The 21,935-nt window shown below is 41.3% G+C and overlaps 1 protein-coding gene across 1 annotated transcript; it reads right to left on the bottom strand.

The window, feature by feature from the left end:
- Window positions 1–2,609: 2,609 nt before the first annotated feature.
- LOC127518825 (uncharacterized) lies at window positions 2,610–18,738 on the bottom strand. The gene is made up of 5 exons (XM_051906015.1): window positions 14,539–18,738; window positions 4,689–4,784; window positions 4,449–4,529; window positions 3,099–3,167; window positions 2,610–2,961 (listed from the first exon to the last, which is right to left on the bottom strand). The coding sequence occupies exon 1, from the start codon at window positions 18,732–18,734 to the stop codon at window positions 17,664–17,666; it is 1,071 nt and encodes a 356-aa protein (XP_051761975.1). The 5' UTR covers window positions 18,735–18,738; the 3' UTR covers window positions 2,610–2,961; window positions 3,099–3,167; window positions 4,449–4,529; window positions 4,689–4,784; window positions 14,539–17,663.
- Between the last annotated feature and the right edge of the window lie 3,197 nt (window positions 18,739–21,935).

Here is a 21,935-nt window from a genome sequence, read left to right as displayed (position 1 = left end):
TTTTTTAATTTATATTTTGAATAAGCCTAAACAAGGCACATTTAAATTTAGATTTACTATAATTACACATTTAAATTTACTATAATGATAGTAAATATAAATAATGATAAAAAAAAAAAAAAACTAGAATACTGCTAGAATATGTAACTGTAATATTTAATTATACATGATGAACTAAATAGTCAGCCACAAAAAAGAAAATGTCATATAGGACTCGAATCGGGGAATCTGTTCATTACGAATCTTCCAAACGAAGTGATTCACTAGAATGAATCAGACTTTCTAAAGCTACACGAGAGGAGGACTGTTTAAGATGAACCAATTCAATAAAATAAATTTGACTTACCAGCACTACACGAGATGAAGCCGACAGTTTGGTTGTTTACCTCTGCTCACTCATCAGTAAACAAATGTGACATTAAAAACAGAGACTGTCGCGCTGCACAGCTGATCAATGGGGAAAAGCAGCTTTTTACTAGAAAAGCTTGTGTTGAAAGCAGAGCTCTTCAAAGCTATTTATTAGGGGTGTAACGATTCACTTGTTTTCTCGATGCATCGATTACAAATCCTGACGATGCATATGTATCGATCTTGAAACTTGTTTTTTGAATCGTGAATCGTTAATTTCGGTTGATAATCGATGTAAAATGCTAAGAATCGGATTAATCACGATTCTATAGCGATTCAGTGCTTTAAAATATATAAACATTAAATTACTACATGCACGAATTGATGGAGTATAGGAAAGTATAAGAATTTGGTTAGAATAGACATTTTAATTATGTTAATTTTTCCGATCATGGATATTGGTAAATTTGACCATTTTTTCAATACTTCATTGGTTCTTTCCACCAGGGGATCGTTTTTTTTTTTAGATTATTTCATTAAGATCGGGAGTAATTTTGACACCTAGATACCTAAAGCCTTAGTTGTCATAAATGTCATAAATGTATGATCATATGTCATATGTCATAAATGTCTTTCTTCCTTATTAAGAAACATTAATACTGATTTAGAATTGTTAATTTAATATCCAGAAAATTCTGCAAATTTTTTTGAATAATCTCATCAAACTGGGAATAATACTTTTCACATTAGTAAGGAAGAATATAATATCATCTGCAAATAAAGAGATACGATGATCCTTGTCCCCAATTGTAATGCATGATATTCCTCTATGTCAGGGGTACTCAACAGGCGGACTCCGGTCCGTATCCGGACCCAGACAAGGTTAAATGTGGACCGACGCCAAAACCAAAATGCTATTTTAATCATGATCCAAATGAGTTTTCAATGCAGTGCGCAATTGTGATTCCGCGCTATATCTTTGAGGCTTCTACTCGGTTTGGCTGCTTTATCTATGTCCGATCACATCAGCTGTAACAGCATCGCTGTAGCAACGTCACTCACTCATTCACTCAAGGCAGCCAGATTTATCCACCTGTCACATGCTTTGGGCCAGGCAGGTAAACAGGCAGTCTCATCGTTTGCGAGCAGTGCAAATATCAGTAACTGACCGATTTTTTTTTTTTTTTTTTTTTTGCTGACTAAAAGTGAAAATGGCGTGCCCAAATCTGCCTGTTGATAAGAAAAGAAAAGTTGATTTTGAAAACCGCGAGTTTAAAAGTGGGTGGACAGAAAAATATGCATTCGTGCTCCCCGTGGGAAGCACAAAACCAATGTGTTTAATCTGCAACGACACGGTAGCAATCATCAAAAGTGGTAATGTGAAACGCCATTATGAAACCAAGCATGCGCATTTAGAACAAAATTACCCTCAGAACACAGAGTTGAGGACCACAAAAATAAACCAGCTGAAATCATCCTATGAAGCTAAAAGCAGTGTAATAGTTAGATCAGCCAAACAACAGGAGCGGGCAATGGAAGCCTTATTAAGAGTAGCATGGGTCCTGGGAAAACACAATAAACCCTTTTCTGATGCTGAAATAGTCAAGGAGTGTATGAGTGAAGTGGTGACTGCTCTGTTTGAAGGGACTCAAAAGGATGAAATAATCAAGAAAATAAGCCAAATACCCTGTTCTGATTCCACTGCTGCAAGACGAACTGAAATACTTGCTGATGATTTGCTTGAACAACTTAGCGCTGCTATAAAAAAAAGCCAAATTCATTTCATTGGCTGTGGATGAATCCACAGACAACACAGACAATGCACAACTCATGGTCTTTGTCAGATTTTTTTATGAAGAAAAGGGAGAATTTCATGAAGATGTTTTGGTCTCACAAACCTTCATGGACACACAAGGGGGGATGAGATTTATGAAGCAGTGACACAGATGCTTAGAGACAGAGAGATAGACCTCAAGCATGTTGTTTCCATTGCTACACTGTAAAATATTTGTCATCAAATTAACAGTAGCTTACTGGCAACAATTATCCAGTAGTTGCTGTATTTCATACCACAGTAAAATTACCATAAAGATAACTACAGTAGTTTTAATCATAATGTAAAATAAAGTACAACATTAAGTATAATGCTGTACTTTATTTTACAGTATGCTTAAAACTACTGTAGTTATTTTTACAGTTCATTTTTATTATTATTATTTATTTATTTTAATTTTACTGTTATATATTCAATAACACAAGTTATTGCTTCACATCAACTTTATTTAGGTTTCATCTTTTACGTTTCATAGCTGAACTTCAATACAGATTTACCAGCATATTAATTTCATCAATTAACAAAATACAATTAAAGTCATACCACTAAAATCACATTAACACATTGTGCCAGTGAAAAATAAATGATGGAAATATAAAAATAAAAGTTTGAAGAGTTAAAGTACTTAAAGTAGTTAATTAGTAGCAGTATACAACAGTAACCAGCGAATACATATCATCTTAAATCTTAAAACCACATGCTATAAAGAAAAGGGCCTTCTTTATTGCGACGACTCTTTCCGCCTGTCTCACGATGGTTCTGCCCTTCTGCCAGCGCCGCTGCGGAAAGAAAATGCTGTCAGCATGGCTTAACTGGGAAATGAGCGCCAACACCAAACTTATTTATACCTTGAAGTTGCAAACAACATTGGTACAAAACAAAAAAGGCGATTACATGTGTTTTAAAGCTGACCTACCAATTTCACATATGCTTTTCATCTTCACAACACTTCCCGCCTTGTCTCACGTTGATTCAGCCGGCGCCGCTGCGGGAGGAAAGAGCTACTTAGTGCGGCTTAACAGGGAAATGAGCACCTGCTTTGATGTTCTTACGGACAGGGATAGGGGATAGGGATAACCGCACCCTGGAGAGGATTGTGAAACAAAACCCATTCAAAAATGTGGGGGAGATTCACAAAGAGTGGACTGCAGCTGGAGTCAGTGCTTCAAGAACCACTACGCACAGACGTATGCAAGACATGGGTTTCAGCTGTCGCATTCCTTGTGTCAAGCCACCCTTGAACAACAGACAGCGTCAGAAGCGTCTCGCCTGGGCTAAAGACAAAAAGGACTGGCCTGCTGCTGAGTGGTCCAAAGTTATGTTCTCTGATGAAAGTAAATTTTGCATTTCCTTTGGAAATCAGGGTCCCAGAGTCTGGAGGAAGAGAGGAGAGGCACACAATCCACGTTGCTTGAGGTCCAGTGTAAAGTTTCCACAGTCAGTGATGGTTTGGGGTTCCATGTCATCTGCTGGTGTTGGTCCACTGTGTTTTCTGAGGTCCAAGGTCAACGCAGCCGTATACCAGGAAGTTTTAGAGCACTTCATGCTTCCTGCTGCTGACCAACTTTATGGAGATGCAGATTTCATTTTCCAACAGGACTTGGCACCTGCACACAGTGCCAAAGCTACCAGTACCTGGTTTAAGGACCATGGTATCCTTGTTCTTAATTGGCCAGCAAACTCGCCTGACCTTAACCCCATAGAAAATCTATGGGGTATTGTGAAGAGGAAGATGCGATATGCCAGACCCAACAATGCAGAAGAGCTGAAGGCCACTATCAGAGCAACCTGGGCTCTTATAACACCTGAGCAGTGCCACAGACTGATCGACTCCATGCCACGCCACATTGCTGCAGTAATTCAGGCAAAAGGAGCCCCAACTAAGTATTTAGTGCTATACATGCTCATACTTTTCATGTTCATACTTTTCAGTTGGCCAAGATTTCTAAAAATCCTTTCTTTGTATTGGTCTTAAGTAATATTCTAATTTTCTGAGATTCTGAATTTGGGATTTTCCTTAGTTGTCCGTTATAATCATCAAAATTAAAAGAAATAAACATTTGAAATATATCAGTCTGTGTGTAATGAATGAATATAATATACAAGTTTCACTTTTTGAATGAAATTAGTGAAATAAATCAACTTTTTGATGATATTCTAATTATATGACCAGCACCTGTATAAACTCAAACGTATTTATACCTTGCAAACAATATTGGTAAAAAACAAAAAAAAGGCAATTACATGCATTTTAAAGCTGACCTACCAATTTCACGTAGTAGTCTTTTGTCTTCACAACGACTCTTCCTGCCTGTCTCACAATGGTCCAGCCGGTCTACCAGCGCCGCTGCGGGAGGAAAATTCTAGTTAGTGCGGCTTAAATGGGAAATGCTCACCCGCTCCGATGGTCATACATATATTTATTTACTCAAACGTATTTATACATTGCAAATAACATTTGTATAAAACAAATAAGACAATTACATGTGTTTTAAAGTATACCCACCCACAAATTTCACGTACTCCGTCCTAAGACTTTAGACTTAGTAAAGGCAAGGCACTGGAGCAGTTCTGGGCACTGCAGAAAGAGCTGGAGACATTTCTGTTGGATCAGAAGAGTGCAAAAGCCAAACCATTTGTGGATTTCATGAAGAATGAAGAGGAAATGGAAAATGTTGCTTTTCTAACTGACATTACTTCCCATCTCAATGACCTTAATATGAAGCTCCAGGGCAAAAAAAGCATAGTGTGTCGCCTCATATCACCCAGGTGAAAAAAAGTACACTTCTATAATGTACTTAAAGTGCTCTATTTTCACGCACTAATTTTGTACTTAATATACTAAAAATTCTTCTTTAGTACTTAAGATATTCTTAAGAACATCTAAGTGTACTCAACTGTGCTATTTTGAGACACCATGAAATGTGAACTAAAATGTGCTTTTAATATACTATCTCTGTATTTAAAAAATGTATTTAGATACCACTTATAGTACATTTAAACCCATAGTGTGCTTACAAGTGGTAACTAAATATATATTTTTAAATACAGAGATAGTATATTAAAAGCACATTTTAGTTCACTCACTGTGACCCTGTCACCTTCTGGACAAAGATGGTTACTGCAGCAGGTGTTCCTCTCCTGCAGAAGATGGCCTTTCAAATTCTCACAATGTTTCCCTCAACATACTGCTGTGAATCTGCTTTTTCAACCATGAACATGGTGAAAAACGCATACCGCACACTCACCAATGAACACTTACATCAGTGCCTCTGCCTGGCCCTCACACCTTTTATGCCCAAGTTTAAACAACTGGTGGCACAAAGAAGGTGTCACCTTTCACACTAAAAGGCCTACCATGTCGTTTTTTGTGTATAGTTCGAAAGTTCTGGGGATTGCCTGTTTTTTTTTGTTGGAGTTCTCTATTTGGAATTTGACCATCACTTTTCCAGACCTCGGACTGAATGGAAATTTGGTAAGTGGACCTTTCAAGTTTATATTTGAGTACCCCTGCTTTATGTGCTCTTACTGCCATAGGGGTTCGACTGCCAACACGAACAACAGCGGGGACAGAGGGCACCCTTGACGGGTGGATCGCCGGAAATTGAATGACCTTGAGATGGTTATTAGTTAGTACCTCAACAGCTGGGTCCATGTATAACAGCCGAATCCACTTAAGAAAAGTTTTGTCTAATCCAAATCTTGAAAGAACATCAAAGAGATAGTCCTATTCTATCCTGTCGAACGCTTAGCACGCATCTACTGACAGCATTACTGTGTCTTTTTCATTATGTCTCTCATGTAGTATATTCAAGACCCTTCTGATATTATTATAACCTTGTCTTTTTTGTACAAAGCCTTGTTGATCATCAATAATAATTGGGGAAGATATTTGTCTAATCTTCTAATCTTTTTGTATCACATCCCATTAAACTAATTGGTCTGTATGATGAGCATTCAGTTGGGGGCTTATTTGGTTTTAATATTAAAGTTTTTATAGCTAGTCTTAATAAATCTTGGAGCTTTCCAGTAATAAATGATTCCTCATACATGTCAAGTAATGGTCTTAAAAGCTGTCTTTTAAATGTTCTGTAAAACTCTATTGGAAGCTGATCTGGGCCTGGTGCTTTACCGCTGTTAATATCTCCTATAGCTTCACTAAGATCTTCTATTGTTAATGGGCTGTCTAATACTGTTTTTCTCATTCTCTGATATAGTCTGAAATTGCAGCTGGTCAAGAGATGATTTCTGAACAATTTTATTATTTGCTTTATATTCTGATTTGTATAACTGTTGAGAGAAGTGTCTAAAATGACTATCTCTATTGGGTCCATAGTTAATTTACCAGATTTCAGCTTTATAGAGTTAATTGTTCTTTCAGATTTCATTTTCTTTATCCTTCAGGCCAATAGCTTACCTGCTTTTTCCCCCTGGTCATAATATGTTTGTTTAGTCAACATTAGGCTTTTAGCCACTTTATCAGATGTTAATTTATCATAGTTAGCTCTCATGACAGACAGGTTATGTAATTTTTCAGGATTATTTTCAAGAAATCCTGAAAAATCCTGAAGAAAAAAAAAAGATGCTAGTGTAAACGAACCTCCCCCCTACAAGCACACATACACACTTGGAACATTGAACTGTTCGACTTTTAACCCAGGCACTTCCAACTGAAATGCCTACCCCCCCCACTCCCCTTACGTGAAAATCTGAGGGACGTTGATCCACAGTATTTGAGGAGCAACTAGCCAGCGTAGCTCAGCCTAAGATCCCAACAAAACGTCTCGGGTTACGTTTGTAACCCTGGTTCCCTGAATAGGGAACGAGATGCTGCATTGAATCGCATTGGGATCACCTCTGCGTGATTACGTCTTGAAGCACTTGTGAAATTGAACCAATAGTGTGATGGGACGTTAAAGCGGGTGACGTCACGGACCAGGAAACTATAAAGCACCCCTGAGAACAAAGAACACCAGCTTCTGATATGGAGGAAGCAGACGCTCACAGTAGTGCAGGGAGTATGGCTAAGCAACGCAGCGTCTCGTTCCCTGTTCAGGGAACCAGGGTTACAAACGTAACCCGAGACGTTCCCTTTCATGGGAACAACGACGCTGCGTTGAATCGCATTGGGAACCCTATCCCAACTAGGCCATAAGTGCCTGTCTGTTATCTTTGAGACGAGAAAACCGTGGACCCTGGAGTGGAGCCCAAATCAAGGTTATAAAACCTAATAAAGGTATGCTGAGATGACCACCCAGCCGCATCACATATCTCGTTGATGGGAACTCCCGAGAACAAAGCTTTTGAGGCAGCCATACCCCTGGTAGAGTGTGCCCGGACAGTTAAAGGTGAAGGCTGCCCGGATGACTCATAGGCAAGAGAGATGGCCTCGACCACCCACTTGCTCATTCTCTGCTTAGACGCTGGGCCTCCTTTCTTAGGGGACCCGTAACAAACAAATAACTGATCAGTTTTTCGCCACAGGGCAGCTCTGTGGACGTAGGTGTCTAAAGCCCTCACCGGGCACAGCAGATTTAGTTTCTCCTGATCCGGGTTTGTAAAAGGTGGAGGACAGAAGGCCTGCAGAACGATGGGCCCTGGGACATTAGTGGGGACCTTGGGTATATACCCAGGTCTATGATGCAGGAAAGCCTTGACCATTCCAGGTGCAAATTCCAAACATGAAGGAGCAACAGAAAGTGCTTGTAGATCTCCAATTCTCTTGAGAGATGATATAGCCAACAGAAATATGGTTTTCAAAGTGAGGAACTTTTCAGATACTTCCTCTAAAGGTTCAAAGGGAGCCGCAGCCAACCCTTCCAATACAATGGCCAAGTCCCAGGACGGAGTTCTTGTACGCACAACAGGCCTCAGCCTCTGGGTACCATGGAGAAAACGTATAACTAAGGGGTTTTTCCCACAGAAATACCCCCCAAAGGAGCATGATAAGCAGAAATAGCTGCAATATAAACCTTCAATGTAGAAGGAGATAGAGCATCCGAGAACTTTTCTTGGAGAAATTGCAGTACATGACTGATAGATGAGTGGAACAGATCCACTTGAGATTGACTACACCAAGTAGCAAACAGCTTCCACTTATATGCATACAGTTTTCTCGTGGACGGAGCTCTGGAGTGGAATATGGTCTCCACAACCTCGGTTGGGTGACCGGATTCTATGAGCTCGGCCCCCTCAGAGGCCAAGCCCACAGTTTCCATAACTCCGGGCGGGGTTGAGTTATCATGCCGCCCGCTTGGGTCAGAAGGTCCTGCCTGACTGGAATCTCCATGGGGGAGCCTTCTAAGAGAGACACTAGGTCTGTGAACCACACTCGGGTTGGCCAGAACGGGGCTACCAATATGAGACGGACCCCATCCTGCCGAACCCTCTCCAGAACTCCGTGGAGCAGAGCAATCGGGGGAAAAGCGTACAGACACAGCCTCGGCCACGTCTGTACCATGGCATCCAACCCCAGAGGGGCTGGATGGGTCAGAGAGTACCACAGCGGGCAATGAGACGTCACTTTCGAGGCAAATAAGTCTACTTATGCGCGACCGAAATTCTTCCATTCCATTCCGAGTCTCCATTCCCCGGGCCTCGGCCCCTGCCTCAACAGGATGTCTGCCCCCACATTTTGATGCCCCGGAATATGAGCTGCTCTCAGGGAGAGGAGCTTCCCCTGGGACCATAGGAGGATCTGATGGGCTAACTTGCACAGCTGGCGAGACCTCAGACCCCCCTGATGGTTGATATAGGAGACCATGGAGGAGATGTTGTCTGTGCGAACTAACACGTGGTGGCCCCTCAGGTCTGGGAGAAAGTATTTGAGTGCTCGAAATACCGCCATCATTTCCAGCCGATTTATGTGCCAGGAACGATGATGGTCCTCCCAAAGACCCTGAGCCGAGCGACCACTCATGATCACCCCTAGCCTGTGAGGGACACATCCATCGTTAGCATTACGCAACGACAAGGAGCCCCCAACACAGGTCCCTGGGACAGGAACCAAGGCTTCTTCCACATGAATAAGGCACGAAGGCATCGCCGTGTGACCTTGATCATGCGGAAAGGATTTCCCCTCGGAGAAAACCCCTTGGTCCTGAGCCACTACTGTAAGGGTCTCATGTACAGCAGGCCAAAAGGTATCACGTTGGACGCAGCTGCCATCAGACCCAACAGTCTCTGAAACTGTTTTACAGTGAGTGACTGGCCTAATTTCACCCTTTTCACTGCTGAGAGAATGGAATTCAGCCGAGCAGGAGACAGACATGCCTGCATCGTGGTGGAATCCCAGACTACCCCTAGATAGTTGGTAGTTTGTGCTGGAAGAAGCACACTCTTCTTGGCATTGAGTCTCAGCCCTAACCTTCTCATATGTGACAGAACTACATCTCGATGTTGAACTGCTTGCTGCTCTGATTGAGCTAGAATCAACCAATCGTCGATATAATTTAGCATGCGGATGCCCTGAAGTCTCAGGGGAGCCAGAGCTGCATCCACGCACTTCGTGAAGGTGCGGGGTGAAAGAGATAGGCCGAACGGAAGAACCTTGTATTGGTAAGCTTCGCCCCCGAAAGCAAACCTGAGGAACTTCCAATGTGAAGGACACATGAAAGTAAGTGTCTTTCAGATCTATTGTCACAAACCAGTCCTCGGACCTGATCTGTGTGGTGATCTGTCTGAGTGTAAGCATCTTGAACTTGAGCTTTTGCACTGAACGATTTAACATGCGTAAATCTAGAATGGGACGCAATCCTCCATCCTTCTTCGGAACGATGAAGTAACGGCTGTAAAACCCTGACTGTTTGCTGGGAGGAGGAACCCTTTCTATAGCTCCTTTTTGCAAAAGTGTCATAACTTCTTGTTCCATAACCAGAGACTGCTCGGGGCCCACCACTGTAGGAAGGACCCTTTTGAACTGGGGCGGGCGAAACCTGAACTGTATTTTGTAACCCTTTTCTATCGTGAGCAGCACCCATTGAGAAATACTGGGAAGACGTTTCCATTTTTCTAGAAATTCTACTAAGGGAACCAGTCTCTCGAGACTGGCCTCTGGTGTTTTTAGGCATTTGACTCGGCACCCTGAAGCGGCGCACTGGCAGGGAACAGCCGAATCAAACGCTGGCCTGCCCTCCTCAGAGGGTCGGTGGGGACCGTTGCGCCCTGAAGCACACGAGGTGGCAGGGTTGGCAGAATGGCCCCCTGAGGGCACCGAAGAGGGGTTAACTTTATAGATTTTAATACAAGACCCTCTTCGGAGGGGGCTGCCCTCGGAAGTCCTGAGCCACTGGCGTCAGGACTTCTTCGAAGCCTTCCTTGCGATAATGACAGTCCGCAGATCTGTCTTACCCTTAGAAGGCTTCAACTGTGTCGCCCGTCCCGGTCCCCAAGCTCTTTGCGGGGGAGCACGGGCAGCGACACTCTGTTTTTGCTCCGCTCTATGCGCAGATGAGGAGCTGGTAGATGGCCGAGGCTGCTCCCGCTCAGCAGCCTCGGCGGGGAGAGAGCGGCGAGGGAGGAACTTTTGAAAAGCCGCTGATTGTTTCTTGGCCTCCTGGAACCTCTCAACAACCGAGGTGACTGAGTCGCCGAAGAGGCCCAGGGGAGACAATGGCGAGTCTAAAAGCACACTTTTATCTCTTTCACAGATGTCAGAAAGATTCAGCCATAAATTCCTTTCCATGGCCACCAGGGCTGCCATAGAATGGCCGATTGTTTTTGCCGTCTCCTTGGTGGCATGGAGAGATAGATCGGTGGCTTTACGTAGTTCCTGTATCGTTTCAAAACTTGCCTCACCGCTCTCATCAATGTCCCCCCAGCAGGTCGGCCTGATAGGCTTGCAGGATCGACATGGTATGTAAACAGGCTGCAGCCTGACCTGCTGAGGCATATGCTTTGCCCACCAGCGCTGATGTTGTTCGTAATGGTCTGGTGGGCAGCGTCGGGGATTTGAGGGACGATGCAGACTCGGGCGAGAGATAGCCCGCAAGCGTTTCTTTAACCCGAGGCATCATCCCCTAACCATATTGTTTCAGCCCCACTATGTTTGAATATATCAATGTCTGGGGGCTGTACACTCTATATTGAGCCGGCTTCTGCCACGGCAATCCCCGACGCTGAGGCTGTGACCGGGCGGGAAGAAAATGCTCATCTAGCTTGCTTTTATGCCGCACTTCAGGTCTTTCAGCTGGCCAGTCAATATTTAATTTTGCCACTGCCCTAGTCACAACCTCTAACAGCTCACCATACGCTGGAGATGAGGATGGCGAGTCCTCTTCTCCAGCTTCGACGCTCACTACATCCACCTCCTCAGAGCTGGATAAGTGAAGCGCCGGTGTCTCTCTCCTGGGGGAAGAAACCGCAGCGCGTGCTTCCACAACCAGAGGAGAGAGACTGGGTTTGGCAGGTGAGGGCCGAGATAAGGCTGGGCCCGTCTCTAACCCCTCTACCAGATCCATTTGTGAACCCCAGGAATGAAGCCGCCGCTGTGCCTCGGCAGCAGCGGGACCCGATCCCTGGGGAACAATAGCCGCGGCGCCTTCTTTCTCTTTGTCGAAGAAAGCCCAGCGTGAACGGAGTGTACGGAGTGTTAGTTTCTCACAATGCACGCAGACAGCTCCCTCGAGAGCTGCCTGGGCATGCTCCACTCCCAAGCAAGCAACGCACATCTCGTGTGTATCCCTGCCTGTGATGAATCCAGGGCAGGGAGGAACACACTTGACAAACTGCTGCTTGCTTGTCGCCATAATATGTGTCTTTCTTAATATATATATATATCTATATATATATGCTTGGTGTGATTTATAGTTTCCTGGTCCGTGACGTCAATGGCTCTGACGTCCCGTCACACTATTGGTTCGATTTCACAAGTGCTTCAACACGTAATCACGCAGAGGTGATCCCAATGCGATTCAACGCAGTGTCGATGTTCCCATGAAAGGGAACAGTCAGTACCTGTCAACCATGAACATTCAACTTAGTATATAAATCTCCCATTTTAACTGTAAGAAGATGTAATTCGACCACATCAAAACACTACCCCTTTCTCTAATATACATAACCTACCGTTGAGAAGAGATGAATCTTGCCATTGTATAGCACTCGAAGCTTGCAAGGATTGTGCTGAAATCCACGGAAAACGTTGATATCAACAAACAGTTTCGTGACTGGATTAAATCCCCAACACGGACAGATCTGTCTCAGTTAGCAGTGGGAACTGCCATTCATCAAGAGTACATCTTCCCTGGGGAATTCCACAAGGGTCGATTCTCGCTCCAATACTTTTTTTATCCCTTTATATGTTACCCTTGGGGGCTATTTTTATAAAACACAAAGTATCATTTCATTGCTATGCTGATGATACACAGATCTATTTGCCTGTGAGAGAGTTACATTCAAACTCATTTGATGATCTATTGGCATGCTTACAGGAGGTCAAGGACTGGATGGCTGTAAATTTTTTGAAGCTTAATGAAAATAAAACTGAGGCTATTGTGTTTGGCCCTAGAAAGCATGAAGTGGTTCAGTACTTAAATTCTACTACCTTATCTGGCTCTACTAAAACCAAGGTGAAAAACCTGGGGTTTGTTTTGGATAGTGAGTTAAAGATGGGTAGTCAAATAAACACAGTTGTTAGATCATGTTTTTTCAATTTACGTCTGTTAGCAAAGACTAAACCATTTCTATCTTCATCAGATTTTGAGAAGGCAATTTCAGCTATGCTTTTTTCCTTGAATGGATTATTGCAACTCCCTTTATTATGGAGAGCGCTAATGCGTCTACAGAAAATCCAAAACGCAGCAGCAAGAATGAAAAAAATGTCTGCAAAAAAACATGACTCTGTTACTCCGTTATTAATTTCACTAAAGTGGTTGCCAGTACGTTATAGAATTATTTATAAGATTCTTGTACTTGTTTTTAAGGCCATTCACAATTTAGCCCCTGTTTACCTGTCTAGGATGGTGACAATTTACACTCCCCCTAGATCCTTGAGATCCGAAAATAAATATCTTCTTTGCGTTACTAAGACAAAATACAAACATAAAGGTGATCGAGCCTTTTCTCGAGCCAGTCCTAAACTGTGGAATGACCTCCCTGTCACTATTAGATCTGCCAAATCTTTACCTGTGTTTAAAGCCATGTTAAAATCACATTTGCTCAACTCTGACTGTAAGTTTTAATGATGGAGTTTGATTTTTATTGTGTGTATGTTTCCTTTAAGGTTATATGTTTGTTTATATCGTTTTATTTTTTTTTTTATTATTTTTTTTTTTGAGATTGTGAATTACTTTGGACAACCAATGTTGTATTAAACTGTGCTATATAAATAAATAAACATAAACATAAACATATTGGAGGTAGAGGACCCACAGATGCATATTCAAGGATTTACATAGTCTGAAAAATAATAAGTACAGTAAAGATAATGAATAAACTAAATATATATAAACAATAATAGGCATATATAAACAATAATAGGCATTCACTGTTACATAATGAAACAGAAGTACAGTGTGAAAACACGGATCTCAAAATCATTCAGTCACTGCTGTAAAGGGTTCAAATCTGCAAAAAATGTTGGAAAACTGAAGAATCTGCAGGACCTGGAGATTTTTTCTGAAGAACAGAGCTCAGTTTAACTGCTCAGAACAAACAAGAGACTCAAGAACAACCATCACAAAACAAAAAAACAGTCGTAGATCATCCAGGTAACCACACACAGTATTAAGAATCAATGGTTCACATACTTATGAATGGGGTTATTTTAATAAATTCAGCTATTTTTTTTGTCTTGTGGATTATATGTGAACATCTTTTATGTAAAATATCTTACTCAGGACAGTACTAAATAAAAAATAACATGCATTTTGTATTATCTCCCTTATTTTTTTAAAATTATTAACATTTTCACAGATTCTGCAAGTGGTTCACATACTTTTTCTTGCCACTGTATTTCTAGTTCACATCAGTGACGTTTCTCTATTAAACATACAATTAAATAAACAGAAACTATGTATTTTACAGAAAAATACAAGCCAGAAGCGATCATTTTTCATTAATAATATTCGGTGCCCATTTATGGATCGAATTGTGGCGCGTATGAGCAGCATTCAAACAAACATGAAACTAATCACTCGTTTGGTATTATTTAGCTTAACAGATCAACATTGCATCATCAAGACATCATTAATAACCCGTAACAATGATCTGCATCTTGATAGAGAATGAATAATCACACATATAATAATATTACCGATCTGAATAATACAGAACAATAGCTATGGACATACAGTATGTCAGGGCATGCACGTCTGATGTATAATGCTATTAAAACAAATATAATCAAAAAGTCTTACTTTGGGGTCAGTGACTAACATCTTGATGTTACATCTGCAGCAATTATCACAAACAAACAGGAATTAACGTCTTTACAGCTGACAGATCGCACAGCAGATAGCGGCAGCTCACTACCAGAACAATAAAAAGACTACGGTTTCAAAATAAAAGTTCCTCTTAAAGGAGCCTTTAATACAGCAAGTGTCCACAAAGTTACCAAATCTCATGCCATTTAGATTAAGACAATTTTTTTTTTTTTTTTTTTAAATAGCATATGGGTTAATGTTGCATTGTGGTCCGCATGCTTTTATTTGCTGTACAGTAGTACTGTAACCACAACTGCAGTAATGTAGTATGAGTGGTAGATTTATACAGGCATTTCAGTATCACTGAACTGCAGTTATACTGTATTTATACTTCATTAAATTGCAAACCTTCAGTTGTACTTAATTTTACTGCAGCTGTACTTATAGGTACATGAGTTAATGTTAATGAATTATGACAATGTTTACTACACAATGTTTATATGGCAATATGTTTTAGACGGTTGTAAGAATGCATATTTTATCTCCCTCATCTGAACTTAAATGAGCAGCCTGCTACAGTGCAGATTTTGGGATGGTTTATAATTATTTTTTTCCCCTTGGTCATTATTGTTAATTTGTTTTCACAATAAACTATAATTAATTTAATTTCTATTTCATTCATAGTAAACTACTGTATCTTCTGTCACAGGAAGGAAAGACTAAGAACATTTGACACATTATTCAATATATAGATTTTACAAGTATAATGGTTAGTTAACTAAAGATATATTAAAAACAAACAAACAAACAAAAAAAAAAAACTTAATTACTTGAAACAAAATAAACATTAACTGAAATAAAAAAAATATATAAAAAATTAACTTTTTATTTCATCTAGTTTCTAAGCTTTAGCTTAACCTGTTGTACTAAAATAACTAAAACAGAAGTAAAAACTATATAAACATTTAAAAGCAAAAACTAAAAGACAAGCACACAAATTACTAAAACTTTCAACTTAAATTTCAATGAAAGCAGAAAAACTAAAAATCAAATCTAATCAAAATTTTAAACAAAAACTATAATAGTACCTCAATGATAAGTGTGTCAATCCCTGACAAGTACTGAATTGAGCTCTCTTTCATGTCTTTTCGCACTTGAACGGTCAAAAACCGTCTGTTTTGCCGAGTAAAGTACAGTTGGTTGTCTTAAGTGAACATAAACAGTTTGTAACGAGTCATCACATGAAGTGGGATCCATATGCAGGCTTTATTAACAGATCTCGTAGTCAAACAGGCAGTGGTCAAACAGGAATGGCAGGGAAAAGGCAGAATCGTAGTCTTACAACAGGCAGTAGATCAGGGCAGGCAGATAAGAATCACAAGTCCAGTAAACAGCAAATAGTCCAAGGGCAGGCAGCAGAGAATCATTAACAGGGATTAAACAGGTTCAACAACAGGCAGACAGTCAGAATAAAGAACGCTCAAAAATGTACACCATGGCAATACAAGACCTCGCAATGATAGCGAAGTTGAGTGTGGCTTAAATAGTCCAGGTAATGCACAGCAGCTGGGTGTGTCAATCAGCGCCAAGGTACGGGGCTTGTGGGAAATGTAGTGCGTGTGTGAGAATGTGTGTGTCAGTATTCCGGCGAAGGCTTCCTCTGATGGCCAGAGGAGGGAATCACGGAGTTCGTCTCTGTGACACAATTAGGAGAATATATGTATATCAGTGTATTTTGCATTACAAATGTAACTAAACCCTTTAGATTTTAGTCAACTAAATCTACTGTAGATTTAGTTGACCAAAATCTTATATTTAGTTGACCATTGAAACACCGGCGCCCAGCAGCGGCCCTGCGTTTCCACCATTTTGGGGTGAAAGCGAGTCGGCAGTTCACTAGTTTCTATGGCAATATCAGCTGCTTTGTTAAAAAAAAAAAAAAAAAAAGTACATTAAAGCTGAAATCCAACCTGAATGATGACAACACAGAATAAAATACTATCACTACTGATCATCAAATCCTTTTTACGGTTTATTTTACACACTTTGTATTTAAGTCTTCCACTTTTTTCACAAAACCTTTGCTCTCTAGAAACCCAGTCAGTTTGGGTTAAAATTCTTTAAAAGGCTTATAAACACTGAATTATTACCAACATGTGAAATTAAATTAAGGACATGCATCAGAAAAATTGGGAATGTTGGACAATAAATATAACAGCTTGATTTTGCAGTGTTGTCTTATGTCCGTTAAAGCAAAAGTGTACAAAAGTGGGAATTTATGCGATAACGGACACAGCAATGCATCATGTATTATAAGATCATTATGTTTGTAGTGTGATCCATTAAAACGTACAATATAGCCTATTTCAGTTCAGACCTAGATATTATTACTATTATTCCACTAGGTCTAAAATATATTGTTCGCTGCAAACATGATGATCTTAAATTTATTAATTATTAATTTACTATTAATAAATGTTTAAAGTTGCATAAAATGGAAATACTCAATACAGTAGGCTAACTACGTTACCTCAGATGGTTGATTGGTTGGATTCCACAACTGGTCAAGTAAAACATATAAGACAATACAACATTTACTGTAGGAGCTATACAATTTACTGGTGACTTAATTAAAAAAAAAAAAAAAAAAAAAAAAAAAAAAAAACACACACACACACACACAAACACCTGTTCTATTGCGCTTCTGATTTGGCAGTGAAATTCACTGGTTTTGGGTGCATAAGTTGTGAAGGATTCTATGGTCCAGTTAGTATTTTCAGCCCATAATGGCGGCCGCGCTACCGGAGTGCCATCTAATGGCTGTTACACAAAAAGTATCAAAGTGGCGCCTCTTGGGTTCTAAGCTCTTTGGTGCAGTTTAATGAGAAAATACAATCCACAGTCATAGTCCAAAAACCAGGCAGAGGGTCAAAGCACAAGTTATCAATCCAAATCCAAGACAAGGCAGATATCAGAACCAGGAACAACAAGACTACTCAGAAAACTGTCAGTAACACAAAACACAAAAACAAGACTTCATACTGACACAAAGCCTAGAGGAGTATAAAAAGACAGAGTTAATTACATGGTTCAAACAAGACACAGCTGAAACTGATAAACTAATAATGAGCAGAGAGTTCTGGGAAATGGAGTCCAGGAATAAGTGTGATAAGAGTGTGATAAGGAAGGCTGCCATCTGCTGGTAAACAATTGCATCCGCAGCTGACAGATGTAATATAGCCCCTCCTTGAAGGAGCGGCTTCCAGATGCTCCAACACAGAAGAACTGGTGGGAGGTGGAGTGGAGGCAGATCTGGGGGCGGGAAGGTGGGCCAGGACCATGGAGCAGAAACAGACGCAGGAGGAGAAGCAAAGCTGAAAGCCAGAGACCAGTAAGCTGGATGTGGGGAGATTGTAAAGACGAAGATGGCCAAGGCGGAGCACATTGGACAGAAGGTCTCCAGGGTGGTGCATGCTGGAAAAAAGGTCTCCAGGGCGGAGCGGGCTGGACAGAAGGTCTCCAGGGCGGAGCACGTTGGACCTTCTGAGGTCTCCAGGGCGGAGCATGCTGAACAGAAGGTCTCCAGGGCAGTGCATGCTGGACAGAAGGTCTCCAGGGCAGTGCATGCTGGACAGAAGGTCTCCAGGGCAGTGCATGCTGGACAGAAGGTCTCCAGGGCAGTGCATGCTGGACAGAAGGTCTCCAGGGCAGTGCATGCTGGACAGAAGGTCTCCAGGGCAGTGCATGCTGGACAGAAGGTCTCTAGGGCAGAGCACGCTAAACAGAAGGTCTCCAGGGTGGTGCACGCTGAACAGAAGGTTTCCAGGGTGAAGCCGACGACCACCAGAGACAGGCAGATAGAACCAGAAACTCCCAAGACGGATCAGCAGCAAAGCAGGGCTAGGTAGACTTCTCAAAACTGACAAGGCATATAGACTCAGGAGTAGGCTTTGTGTCAGGTTTGTGGACAGGCACAGGTTTAGAGTGCACAGACTCATTGACAGGAACAGACTTGTAGATTCGAACAGGCCCAGAGACAGCCTCAGGCTCAAGAACAGACTCTGGTACAGGAACAGACTTATAGATTTGAACAGACTCAGAAACAGACTTGGGTTCAGGAACGGACTCAGGCTCAGGAACAGACTTATAGACTCGAACAGGCTCAGAGACGGCCTCAGGAACAGATTCATAGACTTGAGCAGGCTCAGAAACAGACTTGGGCTCAGGATCAGACTTGGGCTCAGGAGCAGACTCATATACTGAAGCAGATTCAGGAGAGGATTCATGGACTTGAGCAGGCTCAGCAAAACACTCAAGGACTGAAGCGGGCTCTGCAATGACTTCATGGACTGGAATAAACTCAGGAAAGGATTCATGGACTGGAGCAGGCTCTGGAGCTGGTGCAGCTGTCACATGCCGGCTGTTCTGATCGTTCTCAGAGGTGGATCTGCCAAATTTGACATGAAGCCCCAGCGTGGATATGCCTTGACATCCTCAAATCGCAGCGTCGACGACACCCGGGAACACAAGGGTGGTGTCCGTGAAGGCTGAAGACTGAAAGGTCTCATCCTTAACTGGAGGCTTTGGGTTGGTAATCCTGACTGCTGGGAGCTCAGGCATGGCTGCGCTGATGGCTAGAGGTTCTGACGTGACTGCACTAGCGAGTGTTGTAATCACTAGGGTATTTATCATTAGAGTGGGCACAGATGGAAGGTACTGATCAAGCTCCGTGGCCATTGGAGCTTGTAGCCCCCTCCCAAAAAATTTTCAAGTGAAGCGTCCCCATCAGCCAATCCCACGGTGAAAGGGGACCAACTTAACAACAACGCATAGTCCAGAAAATTCACTGAACGACCCTCGAGGAGCATCATGGATTAACTTGTCCTTCTGAAGTCTTGAAGTCTTCTGTTACAAAAGGACAGTACTGAGCACAGAGAGTGAGGATCCACGTGCAGTTTAATGAGAAAATACAATCCACAGTCATAGTCCAAAAACCAGGCAGAGGATCAAAGCACAATTATTAATCCAAATCCAGGACAAGGCAGATATCAGAACCAGGAACAACAAGACTACTCAGAAAACTGTCTGTAACACAAAAGCAAGACTTCATCCTGATACAAAGCCTAGAGGAGTATAAAAAGACAGAGTTAATTACATGGTTTAAACAAGACACAGCTGAAACTGGTAAACTAATAATGAGCAGAGAGTTCTGGGAAATGAAGTCCAGGAATAACAGAATGTGACAATAAGGAAGCCTGCCATCTGCTGATAAACAATTGCATCTGCAGCTGACAGATGTAACAGTCTCCTCAGCTAAACAGTGCAGAAACATACCCAGATAGCCATTACTTCAATTTCCTGGTGCTATTTTGTGATAGCACACATATGTCTCCAAGATGTCTGGAGACATATGAACTTCAGGCATTGTGTCCAAACATCTAATAAACCCAGCTAACAGGGAATGTTCCCATAATTTTCACTAACATTCTTTAAAGGTTATGTAAATGTTAGGAAAATGTTTATGCAATGTTCTTATAATGTTATTAATAGTTAATATACGTTCCCGTAATGTTTAGAGAAAATGCTTTTAAAACTGAAAAAATGGGTATGTTTGTGTTTGTGTGTTTTAAAGATCCACCTCAGCTGGTCTTTGTGACACCTTTCAAAAATCTCTCTAATGCTCAAGTGTATCAGTGTGAGGCAGATGCCAATCCTGCAGCTACACACTTCAGCTGGCACAGGTAGGAAATCCAATATGCAAATAGAGATCATTAATTTAAGTATATATCAGTGTATATATATGGGGATACCATGATGATCGACAGAGGCCAATAGGCAAATTTGACCAGGATGCTGAGGTTACAGCCCTACAATTTTTTTGATGATGTGACTCAAATGTAATTAATACCATTATCAACACATGTAATAAAATAGTTTTTAGCACACCGTAATGTATTGTCATATTAAGGTTAAAAAAAAAAAAAAAATCGTAAAAGGAGAGCTAAATGATCATAACTAGATCTCATTCTAATCGGATTAAATAGCCACATTTGATCTAACTAAAATTATTGGGGTAAAAAAAATGATACAGAATTTTAATTGGTGAAAAAGAAAATGTCCTGTATGTTGGCATAATATTTGAGTGTTCTCGACTTTGAGATCACAAATCATTTTGTGATGGTTGCCTGATCACAAAATGATTGTGAACCGTACTAATTTCTTGTGAAAGCTGATTGAAGTATGAAATCTTAAAGGATTCAGTTGAACCAAAACCACTGTACTATAGAGCAAATGCTCACAATGGTCATTATAGCCACTAGGGCCACGTTCACTCTGCGAGCCTTAAAGGCAGGAACATACCAAGCCGACGGTCGGCCATCGGGCAGTTTTCTCAGTGTGTTCCGCACTGTTGGCTGAAGTTGATCCTCGTCTGCTTTTTTTTTTTTTTGGCCAATTCGACGTGTTGAATCGGCATCGGAGCTCGTCGGTCCATCTGGCCATCTGATCATTTTGATTGGCTGTTCAGCTACTGCCACCTGCTGGTACGGAAAGGCATTTCATCTTATGCAGGCGCAGAACATACGTGCTACTTGGCTGTCCAGTGACGGTTTGGTGTGTCTGGGCAACTTTGGACCCAGAGTCTGCCGACGTGAGCCAACCCCACAGTCTGCTTTCGTCGCCACTAGTTTGTTGGCGTCGGCTTGGTGTGTTCCTTTCTTAAATGGTTAGTTGACCCAAAAATGAAAATTCTGTCATGTCCTCATGTCGTTCCACACCCTTAAGACCTTCGACAAAAAGACAAATTAACATATTTTTGATAAAAGCAAGATACTTAACACTTTCAGATGCCCAGAAAGGTACTAAAGATATATTTAAAACAGTTCATGTAACTACAGTGGTTCAACCTTAAAGGAACACTCCACTTTTTTTGAAAATAGGCTCACTTTCCAACTTACCTAGAGTTAAACAGTTGAGTTTTACCGTTTTCGAATCCATTCAGCCGATCTCCGGGTCTGGCGGTACCACTTTTAGCATAGCTTAGCATAGTTCATTGAATCTGATTAGACCGTTAGCATCTCGCTCAAAAAATGACCAAAGAGTTTCGATATTTTTCCTATTTAAAACTTGACTCTTCTGTAGTTACATCGTGTACTAAGACCGACGGAAAATGAAAAGTTGCGATTTTCTAAGCTGATATGGCTAGGAACTATACTCTCATTCATACAAGTTCAAAATGCTCAGTCCCATGTTGTGATCAGTTCATTTCACTAGTAATTGTGTGATCCGTTCATTTCACTAGTAAAAGAAGTAATTGTAAAACCTAGTCTGCATATTTCTCAGATGAATGGATTTTTTTTCAGGATTGCTCTGTGTTTGGCCAGTTTCTCCAT

The sequence above is a fragment of the Ctenopharyngodon idella genome, chromosome 9, assembly GCF_019924925.1.
Source record: "Ctenopharyngodon idella isolate HZGC_01 chromosome 9, HZGC01, whole genome shotgun sequence".
In the NCBI taxonomy this organism is placed as follows: Eukaryota; Metazoa; Chordata; class Actinopteri; order Cypriniformes; family Xenocyprididae; genus Ctenopharyngodon; species Ctenopharyngodon idella.
Note: the sequence above shows the minus strand (reverse complement) of the source record. Positions and strands in the feature narration are given on the sequence as shown.